The sequence below is a fragment of the Oncorhynchus masou genome, chromosome 16 (genome assembly GCF_036934945.1).
Source record: "Oncorhynchus masou masou isolate Uvic2021 chromosome 16, UVic_Omas_1.1, whole genome shotgun sequence".
Classification (NCBI taxonomy): Eukaryota; Metazoa; Chordata; class Actinopteri; order Salmoniformes; family Salmonidae; genus Oncorhynchus; species Oncorhynchus masou.
The window spans coordinates 17,581,709-17,593,148 of record NC_088227.1 but is presented as its reverse complement, the minus strand read 5'-3'; the positions used below and the strand labels follow the sequence as shown (position 1 = coordinate 17,593,148).

At 43.4% G+C, this 11,440-nt stretch overlaps 1 protein-coding gene across 2 annotated transcripts; it reads right to left on the bottom strand.

The window, feature by feature from the left end:
• Positions 1–586: 586 nt before the first annotated feature.
• gopc (golgi-associated PDZ and coiled-coil motif containing) lies at positions 587–10,660 on the bottom strand. 2 transcript variants are annotated; one of them, XM_064990971.1, is made up of 9 exons: positions 10,001–10,660; positions 6,559–6,723; positions 6,196–6,219; positions 5,086–5,261; positions 4,617–4,782; positions 4,414–4,509; positions 4,120–4,284; positions 3,427–3,601; positions 587–3,103 (listed from the first exon to the last, which is right to left on the bottom strand). In XM_064990971.1, the coding sequence occupies exons 1-9, from the start codon at positions 10,268–10,270 to the stop codon at positions 2,985–2,987; spliced, it is 1,356 nt and encodes a 451-aa protein (XP_064847043.1). In that variant the 5' UTR covers positions 10,271–10,660; the 3' UTR covers positions 587–2,984. The 2 variants fall into 2 exon arrangements, with proteins under 2 accessions (XP_064847043.1, XP_064847044.1); XM_064990972.1 differs by lacking the exon at positions 6,196–6,219 and having other exon boundaries at positions 10,001–10,656.
• Positions 10,661–11,440: the final 780 nt, after the last annotated feature.

Genomic DNA, 11,440 nt, shown 5'->3' with positions numbered 1-11,440 from the left:
TTCCAGTCATGTCTCTTCTTGCAGACTGCTGACTTTGTTCATATGAGCTTGAAGAGTAGGGCCTTTTCTCAATTGCATACTACTCGAGACCTCTGTATCCTTAAAACCAATTGGATGAGAAAGCCTGATGTCCCTCCCCTCTGACCTTCTCCAATGGGTTTTGAGGAGATGAAAGGACGTGAGGAGTATGCAATTGATTGAAGGCCTATCTGTTTTGTACTGTGCCTCCCATCAAAACGGCTTAAACGGTTCAAATCTAAAATTGCAGCCTATTTAAAAGTATTTGGCTTTTTTTTACCATAACTAAGATGAGCAGTTTGAATAACTTTTAATTAGCAACATTTTATGTATGTATAAACTCAGACTGTACCGACTGGTTCTACAGTTTTACATCGCCCCCTGGTGTTCATTGTGGTTCACTGAACAAAGCAATATTATAGTAACAAACAGATCAGAAAAAATAAACTTCCACTTAATCATTCTGTTCCTCATTCAAACATTTGGATCTTCACATTTCAACCTAGTGAAGATTGAATCCTTCAAGAGATTGAGCCCTGACGGCAGGGCGGGCTATCCACAGACCACATTGGGCAAATACATTTGTTTATTTAATGTTATACATTACGTACAGATATTTCAGAGACCCCTTTTAAATTAAGAAAATAACATTAAGAAAACAAGGTCGGGTAAAAAAAAAACTGTACATAAAGTGAGCCTTTGTTCCTTCTGGCGAAATCCCTGGCAACAAGCGGAAAGATGAACATTCTTTATGGCATGACATGCAGCGCCAGTGTTGGGATGACGCCTCGGTCTCTAGTGCCGCTCTCATTTCACTAACGTTAAGCAGGGTGTGGACACATCCTTCATGCAGAGCATTTGAGTTAGATCAAAGCTCAATTTACATCCAAAACCGGACCTGCAGTTTAGCCTCACTGATAAATGGCCATGAATGAGATCAACATTAGAACACAAGGCTGCAGATTGTCATGACACAATTACATTTGTAATAAGTAGAGATGCTACTACAGTAGCTAAATTCCAATATGATCTACAAAAATTATTATTTTAAAATAGCTAATACATTAATATAGCATATACAGATTTATTTCTATAGTCTAAAGATGATAGTTTGTGAATTTGAATAAATGGATTGTGCATAAAAACATTCTATTGCTATTATCCTTTGCATATACAGAAACCTTTTGGTTGTGTAAAATGAATTGAATAAAGCTAGAAAACAAACCCCCATCACTCCATAAGGTTACCAACCTATGACGGACTGTACATATTTTATTTTCTATTGTGTTATTGACTGTACGTTTGTTTATGTGTGTTGTTTTTGTCGCACTGCTTTGCTTTATCTTGGCCAGGTCGCAGTTGTAAATGAGAACTTGTTCTCAACTGGCCTCCCTGGTTGAATAAAGGTGAAATAAATACATTTAAAGAAGATATCAGAACACAGTGCAGCAGACACACTGTTGTCAGTCATCTTTGGGTCCTAACGAGTCTGAAGACAATCTGACTGAGACCGGCAGTAGAGAAGGGTGGGGAAAACCAACCAACGATGGACTTTTGGGAGATGCATCCAAAAGGCAAGATATGTACTTTGTTAAAAGGGACTAGAACAAAGGAGAAATCCTAGTTGAGTTTAAGAGGGGAAAAATAAAGACATTGCACTTCTGATTTTGGTCAACATGACAACAGAAAAGACAAGATTTGGCCCTCCAATCCGGTGTCTCCCTATTCTGTCCTTTTGCGTTGTCCCCCGACCGCTCACTTCCTCTTACAGACGACTCAATTTGCAGTGCTTTATACACACACGAATCATATCATTGTCCGTGTAATGAAGAAGATATAGCCCAACTTTGCAAAAACACTGGTCAGTTAAACACCATTAACTATAATAATGCCCTTTTAGTAGAAGAGCTGTTTGAAAAGATCACCTGACATTTCAGCCAGTTTTGGTGGGATGGAGTTTTTGCCATGCCTGTTTACATCACCAAATTGTCAATTTGTTAGACCAATAAGAGAGTTCCAAACCTCTCTGCCAATAACAGCTAGTGTTTACCTCCTCACTCAGACAGTTCTACCAAAATTCTTGCTTGAGAAACTGCTCTTGCTAAGGAGCAATTTGCTTCTATTTAACCATTTTAATTGATTGCTACCCAGAAATGATTTTATATTGATTTTTTTTTATATATATTTTTTTAAATGACCATTAAAGAAAAACATTGTGTAATGAGTGCTCAGAGGACTGAAAAACAGATGTATCCAGCATTTAAACACTGAACTATGGTGACATTATGTGATACCATTGATCAAACACAGATAGAACACCCTCATAGCTGATATAGTTAGAATTCTTTCCCTGTACATTCTTTTTGGACATACAGTCGGTGAATGTAGCTCTCTCATATTCTGAACACTAAGGACTAGGCCTACTGGTAGGTGGATCTAAGAGCGGTGCAGGTTTGACGTGGGATTCAACATCGATACCATAATCAGTGGTAGAAGATGAACATTCAAGTTGAGAGAAAAACCCTAATCTACAGTAGCTACATGTGGAAGAGAGAAATAAAAGCCAACATTTATGAAGGGAGATCTTTCTCGGCCTTGTAAAATAGTATTCATTACCAGCAGGGCAGTCCCAGTAAGGTAGTGTCGTCAGCGTGGGGGCAAAAAGGATCAGTAACTATATGCAAACAGAGAAAAATACCACTCAGTTGAGAGATCTACCATCTTCTCCAAACTAGACCCACATCCTTTCCTCAATATCGGGTCTCATCTAATTGGCTCCTCACCACTGCACGAAGATAGTGACGTGAATTCAACAGAGCTCCGAGTGTGTTTCAATAACAATGATGAGTCAACTCTATCCCCACATATATCCTCCGGGGGAATCTGGTGCAGGCCAGTCTCTCAAATCTCATACAGTATAGTACACAAACACACATGCACTTCAGTCTCTTAGCCCCCCCCCCCCCCTATGACGAGCTCTCTCCAGACTCAGCAGCCTTAGACAGGGTCTCCTCCGATGGCGTCTCACTGGAGATCCCGGTGTCTCCGTTCTCCGGGCTGTCACTCACGGACATCTTCTCCAGAGCTGCAGCAGTAGGCACAGAGAGAGAGACAGACATGAATGAATACTCGCTCTTTACTGGAGGATCTACCATCATATTCTGTGGGCCTTTCAGGTGGATGAAACGCTACATTTTCGGTTCATTCCCATATGCTCATATGGCATTTTGGCACTCTTTAAAGTCCATTTTCACATTAACACAAAGACTCCCATTTTTTATAAAGCAAGTGAAATGTGAAGTAAGACAACACTGTTTAAAATGCACGCACATTAAAATAAAGCCATAATACTATGAAAACAATGGGTTTGTTTTCTATGAATAATGAGGTGCAGTAGACATAACATACCTTGTAGCGATGCGGAGTCTGCGGTGCCGTTGTTCCTGCTGGCGGCTGACCCCTCCTCCAGCTCATCTAGGTAGAGCCGGTAGCGATGGCCGGCTTCATCCTCATACTCCACGTTCTCATCGTCAGAGTCCACCTCTGGGGCTACGTACACAACCTCAAACTCTATCTCTCCCCTCTGGAGGGGACACACACACACACACACAGGGTGAGACAACTTAACAAGAGCTTACTTAGTTCATTTGTTGGTTTGCTGAGGCATGATTAACTGTTTTCCCCTCCAATGCAGAGCAGCAGTCCTGCAGGCTGAATTGACTAACCCCAGCATGAACCTCCGGTTGTAGACTGACTGAGGGCACCACTGATGTTTTAGAGAGAGGAGAGATGACTGACTCTCAGTAAAAACTTTAACCCCCAGGCTAACCACTAAATGGTCACACAGACTCACACAAAAAAGGTGTCACCAAGAAATGCTTTTGAAATCACAAAAAGAATATCTTAGCTTTTTACTATTGTTTTACTTAGAATGGTCCCTTAGTGTACATGTACCAACGCTTCAATGCAGTCATTATGTCATACATGTATAGCATGACAACAAACATAACAAAGCAAACATATCTGGACCAGCAGGCTAAGTTTGCCTGAATTCAAGATGCGAGCACTCAGCCCTTCTCTCTCCCAGGAGCCGAGTCTGACCTGTTGTGAAAGGATGGTGACGGCTTCCTTGTGTTTGGCGTCCCTCAGGTTGATGCTGTTGACAGCCAGGATGGCATCACCCACATGGAGCCCCCCACAGCGCTCCGCAGGCTGGGTAGGATGGATCTCTGAGATCAGGATGGGCACTCCGTGTTCCTTACCACCCTTTCCATCCGGAAATAAGACATACACACACACATATTAAGGTATGGACCATGACAGATGAGCAACACACTACGGGTTAAGACATAGCATTTAACACTTTCTGGTTTGGGGTAAATTGGTGGAGGTTACCGTGATTGAAATTCCAAGTCCCTCGTGATCTTCTTTGGCCAGCACTACTTTACGAATAGGACCAACTCCTTGGGTCTTCTTCAGTACATCTGTTTCCTGAGGTAGAGATCAAACAGGCAAATAAATAGTGAAAAGCAAACAGTAAAAATACCTTAACTACAATTAAGATCAATCCCCTAGCGATGGCTCTGATGTCCACTCACATGCCCTACTGGAGAAGGTAGGGGTTTCTTGGGATCATTGCGCCCCCTGCAGGCTCGGATGACTGTCTTATGGCGGTGGAGGTGGATCTCAGCCTCCAGCTGGTTCCATAGTTTGTCATGAGCGGGCCCCTTCATGTCCCGACCCAGTAACTGGATCTGCTGAACTCTGGAGACAATGGACACAAAGACAACCGGTTACCAACGCCAGCATTATTGGTTTCAGGTCGTCCCTCCCTATTTCAATCTGCTTGCTTCTGTTTGTGGAAAAAAGGATATGGCCCTGATCAGGGGTTAAATTGGGAATTTGGAGGGGAAGATCCTATTTGCGTTATGTCAAGATTAGGGTTGGAGCTGGAGCTAGGGTTGGAGCTGGAGCTAGGGTTGGAGCTGGAGCTAGGGTTGGAGCTGGAGCTAGGGTTGGAGCTGGAGCTAGGGTTGGAGCTGGAGCTAGGGTTGGAGCTGGAGTTACCTTCCAGCCAGCTCTTTGTCCAGGTACTTGGCTGCCAGTCTGGCCCCGTAGACCTCAGCCTGCAGTACGGCGATGTGCCTGCGGAGGGCCTCATTCTCCTTCTTATGCAGCTTGACCTCTGCCTCCAACTTCACTTCCTTCACCTTCTCCTTCTTGTTGTCCTGCAGCTCCCTCTCCTGTCACACACACACACACACACACACACACACACACACACACACACACACACACACACACACACACACACACGGTTGAGTTAAACTCTACAGAGAAAGAGAGAGTGAAAGTGCTTTACTCCGGTCAGCTTTGGCACTTTGCTGTACAGAGACCCCTCCCTGCTCCACTGAGGAGTCAGAGAGAATGGGCCATGACTGAAGGTTGGAGCAGTCTCCTCTGATCAACATTAGAGGAAGCGCTGTCGACAGGCACTGCAGCCGTCCGCAGGGCAGGGAGCAGGAAAAGAGCAGTCCACTGCTGCATCCTCACAGGCTGGGCTGCAGCCACAAAGACCATGTCACAGACCAACATGGATACAATACACAGTATCGGTGAAGCAGAAATTAAATATCTACTTTGCGACAAAATACACGCAAACAAGGTAGGTGACTGTGGGTTTGGCTGTCATAAGTTCAAAGCATTGACACTTCTGCTGATTAAGAACGAACAACACGCAAACTGGGTTACTCACTCACACACACACACACACACACACACACACACACACACACACACACACACACACACACACACACACACACACACACACACACACCCTAGAAATCATTGACTTCCCTTTGTGCTTTTTTGACAATTGAAACAAAACACGTTCCAAGTATCAAAACATGCACGTTCCAATCAAAAGGGGCAACACGGACATACATGAATAGGCAATAACAGACAATGTAACAAAGCTACAATAATTCCAGATCAGTTGTCACTGTCAGTCATTGCTAGCATGAGCCCCATAGGCAGCCTGTTGGACTTGTTGATGAACTGTTGTTAGCAAGAGCAGGAAAAGACAGAACTTGAGGGTGGGATGAGTACAGACACAGACGCACAGCTATCCCCAACCAAAAAAAACAGACACACAGAGGACATGCACACACTTACCATCTCCTCCACTGAGGGAACAGGCTTAAGGTGAGAAGAACAGAGAAGGGGTCAGAGGTTAGAAAACCACAGCCAAGCAGTGGGGAAGAATGAGACCATTTACCACTTTACAGGCCCACTGGAACCTTAGCAGGTATACCATAAAATAATTTAGCAGTCCGAAGATTCAGGTACAGTAACGCATCAACAACGGTAAAAACAATTAAAAGGTATTTGTATTTCTTCCCAAGAATGTCCAAGACGCATACAGGTAGTTTTATTCTCGGACGGAACAGCGACATAAGAAACCACAGTAGGACGTACGTAGTAGAAACTAGAGCGAGAGAGTTGTGTGGGTGTGAGGGTGTGTGGTCGGTGCCCTACCATCCTGTCTTTGATGGAGTCCGAGTCGACGGTCTGCCCAGCCTTGGCGTGAAGCTGCAGCTGCATGGCATGGAGCTGGAGGAGCTGGTCGTGAACCTCCCTCTCCACCACCACCCTCTCTGCCTGCACGTCAGTCAGCTCCGATCGCAGGCCAACCAGCTGAGCCTGGAGGAGAGAAGGAGAGAGTCAGACAGACAGAGTTACATAATTGTACGCTTCTTCAGACTTCCTAGATTCTTAGGAACCCTCATCATCATGTATGTTTAGTCAAGTCAAGTGTACCAGGCCCAAATCATTATCCCAGCACAGATCAAATTCCATTTTTGATTTTTCCCATTTTACATTTCCACTCTGTTCTCCATCAGATTTTACAATGCTATTTTTCTTAGAAAGCAGGCTCCTTGTTATTCAAGCCTGAAGGAATTGTGCCAAAATGAATTGGCCTACAGATCTTGCACTGAAGGTTGTCTATTGTACACAACAAAACCCTGGGAAAAAAAAATATATATATTTGTGCTCGTCTCTGGAGCTTATTCAGCTTGGCAACACGGGAAGCAGAGTGGAGTGCAGAGAACAATCCATCTATTTATTTATGGCATAGAAATGGGGCCACCTGCATGTCTCAGCTGTAGGAATGAATTGATCCACAGTATGCTTTGAATAAGGTTAGGATTCACTCCACCTATGATGATGAAAGAGGAGTGTGATTATATCATGCGAATCTTCCCGAATACTAAACTACCCGTCTCCTAAATGATTTATCAATCATCATCATCCTCAGACAGAGACTCATCATTGCAGTAATCAGGCAGGCCTTCATTATAATAGAGACCCAGTCTAAATCAAACAGGCCTAGAATATTATACAGTACAACCCACCATTTAAGACAGTTTAGCCTCTATTTACTCCTCAAAATGTAGGGTAGTAGGTGGAAAAAAAGTTTAAATAATTCAGGACATTAGGAGTGTGTGTGTCTGTTTCGCTGACCACTTTTGCCTCTATTCAGACTGAGACAGCCCACATGTCTGGACACACAGGTGGCAGTATGCTACATCAGGAGAAACATTAGCCTACACAGTGCAGCTGCTGACATCGCACACCAAACCAACTGACAAAATACAAAGACACATACAGACACGGACATACACACGAATGCAAGCAGACAAATGCGCGCACACACACACACACACACACACACACACACACACACACACACACACACACACACACACACACACACACACACACACCAAAAAGGGGCAGGACTTCCTGATGTGACACAGATTGTTGGGCAAGTGTGGAATGTGTGTCTCGTGGTTGGAGTCTCTATATCCTTGCTCCTAAACACTGTGCTCTCTAAGCATGAAGGAAGGAAAAAAAACAGGCGTCCTGCTGACCTCTTCCTGATAAACAATACCTGAGTAACAGTCCAGAGACATTTTACATTACATTTAAGTCATTTGGCAGACGCTCTTATCCAGAGCGACTTACAAATTGGTGAATTCACCTTATGACATCCAGTGGAACAGCCACTTTACAATAGTGCATCTACGAGGAGACGAGGCTGAGGAAGTCTTAATAGCTGAGCAATCACTCTTTTATGTTTAGTAATCAATAACAGTCTAGTCGGGCAGGCCTAAATAGGGCTGTTGCGGTGACCGTATTACCGCCGCATCGGCAGTCACGAGTCATGAAGGCAGTCAGATTCCAAGTGACCGTATAGTCACGGTGATTAGGCTTCTCCAAGTTCTGATGTTGCTGGTCATTAGTAGCCTACCAAACTTGCTAACTGCCTGGTACTCAGCACTCTATTGTCCCTCTAATCACTGACGACAATGCAAATATATTTGAAAATCTAATCAAACACTTCATGAGAACCCTTGAGCTCATGCTGAGCAACATTTCAATAGGCTATGCAATTGCGTGAGAAAACAGAGTGATGGCCTCTACTAAAAAGAGGAGAATCGCACCAGCTTTCTATAGGCTAGGCCTACTATATTTATTTCTCAACTTCCCTAATATTAAGCACTTTGCTTATATTTACAACAGGAGTATAGCCTACCTGCCTGGCATGAAAATAAACCATGGAGAAAAGTGTCTTCCATTCGCTATTTAAGTGCATATATGGCATTTATTTTTTCCCCGATGCCCCTGTTTCGATACAGGTGCATGATAATGGTCCATTCTAAAACAAAACAAAATGCATACATACAGTACCAGTCAAAGGTTTGGACACAACTACTCATTCCAGGGTATTTCTTTATTATTTTCTACATTGTAGAATAATAGTGAAGACATCAAAACTATGAAATAACACATATGGAATCATGTAGTAAACAAATATTTATTTCTCGCACAGAATAGGTCGACTTTTGTACTATGGGGGATAGTAGAATGACATAGGCTAGTGCTTTTGCTGTCCATTATGCCTACTCGTCTTGTTGGCTGAAGAAAAGTAAATGTGGACGTTCTTCCAATATCTTCAATATGCACCTCGGAATTTGATCCGATGTGTCTGTCTTCACTTGTAGCCTGTGAGAAAGACCCGATCACGTGATGGAGCACGGCACAATGGCCACTGGCCGCAGAAGGCATAGATTTTTTGGGGCCTTTGATGTATATTTAGCATGGGCTTCTGACCTACCCTTCCTGCTATAAACCCGATACCTGACATGGGGACAACCACCATCTAATATGACCATTGTATCAACCTACCATTAGCTCATAAAACTACTGTAGACCGGTAGAAAACATGTAGGCCTAGGTAAGGATGTAACGATGCAGATCTAACCTATTTTCTCTAAATATATCTTAGAATCATTTTAAATGGTCACACGCTCTGCCAATGGACAGAAAACTGAGGCACTTCGCAAATTGCATGATAGCGGATTTTCCACAAATGTTGTTTACTTTAGCCACGTCAAATAGCCTAATAGGCAATGACGTTCTGGTGTTGTTGGGGGCCAACTGCTTGTGTAAAGCCAGATTTCCTGGCCTCAGAAATATATTGAGCTGAAGCTGAAGCTGAAGGCTGAAATGCAGTATTGATTTACATGCCGTAATAAGAGCTCTGTGGTAGTCAGGAATTGCTGGGAAAGTCTTGTTGACAGAGTCAACTACACTCCTGATCAAACATTCATTAATGTGAGCATGGTGAGGTCATACGTGGAGTAAGGGATAGCATGATCCTTCATTTTGTTTCACTCATCAATAGATTTGGCAACGTGGAGGGGCACTCAAATCGTGTGTGTGTGTGATGCCTGATTAGCTATGTCAATTAGCTATTTCAATTGACAGTCAGCTGGATGGGCAGAGACGCACTGTCATTGAAAGTGACATTCTGTCAGCTATTTAATAATTCATACATAACCAGCATACCCTTACATACCAGATGATCATACACATACTTTGTAACATTGATACAAGAAAAGCTTGTGCTCACCTCGACTTTGTGATTAAGTTGAAAAATCGTCTGGGCTTTGTGGCAAAGCTGAGCAAAACAGGAGCTGAGACTTGTCATCTTTTGACGACCCTCGTAGGTGATGTCAGCTTGATCTGGATCGATTTCTCCCAGTAGTAAATCGACGTCAACAAACGCCTTGTCAAACTCCTTCTCTAGAACCTCAAGCCACCGAAACATGGACATCCCCGTGCCTGGACTGACCAGGGCAGTGCCCTGGGCTGACGGAGAGACACCGGCCGAGGCAGACATTTCAACAGTGCAGGCTAAAGGCTTTAGCTAAATCTAGCTGGCTAACCTCGCCGCTTCTTTTCACAAATAAAACAGCGCTTTGCCTTTGTACGTTTACTGAATCGTAATACTTGAGTTACACCGTACTCTAAATGCCCAAATCATACGAAGCAGTTACGTTTCAGAAAAGACTAGCTAAATTGAATGAACTTCGTTCTTTCCCAACCCCTAATCATATCAGGAAATCCGAAATCGGATATGGATCACAGCTATCAGAGATAAAACAGGAAGCGAGACATCTCACTCGCTCCTTTTTTCTGGTTCATATACAAATCAATAAACTAAGCGGACCAGACCCAGCTGCTAATGCATTGGTGCCTATGGGAGAAACACCCCTTAAGCAGACCGGAACTGTGACCATTTTTTTCCATTGTAAACGGCCTGAGTGGGACATCTTTATTTATCCGCCACATTTTAAAACTATGAATCGACTACAACAGTCTGCCACACAGCAGAGAAAAATATATCGATAGCAGAGATAGTCGATCTCTGTTGAACTTTGGGACAGTTTACAGCGAAGAGGCGAAGCCGAGTAAAAGCAGAGTTGGAATTCCAGTGTTGGTATTCCAGTGTTGGTAGAAGAAAACGTCACAGCTGTATCAAGTACAGAAAAGACAAATGCAGTGGTTCATAGATGTGAGCACATGTGTTATGAGAGTAAGAAGAGACGTATTGAAAAGTTAAAGAAGCATGGATATGTCTTAAAGAGAAAGGGAGAGTCAGGAGAAGCTATGGATGAGTTCTCTACCCTTACAAAAACTATTACAGCTTTGAAAGTGCAGTAATTGCAGTTGACTGTGGTATTTTGGACACAGTAATTGCAGAATAACTGCAGTGTTCTGCACTCTTATTGCCGTTACACTGCAAAATTATTGCATAAAAGTATTTTGGATGCAGTATTTGCAGCATACTGTAGTGCACTGGAGTTATACTGCACTCTGACTGCAATCTTTTTTCGTAAGGGCATGTTTGAGATGACAAGGGTGTTTGAGATGACAAGGGTGTTGGAGGGCTGCAGGCGGACTGCTCCTCGAGGGTGTGTTATGTGATATTTAAGCACGCACCGGACAGTGTGTTGGAAGCTGTGTTAGGGTTGTTTAATATGCTGTGGATGACTGGGGTGGTACCTGC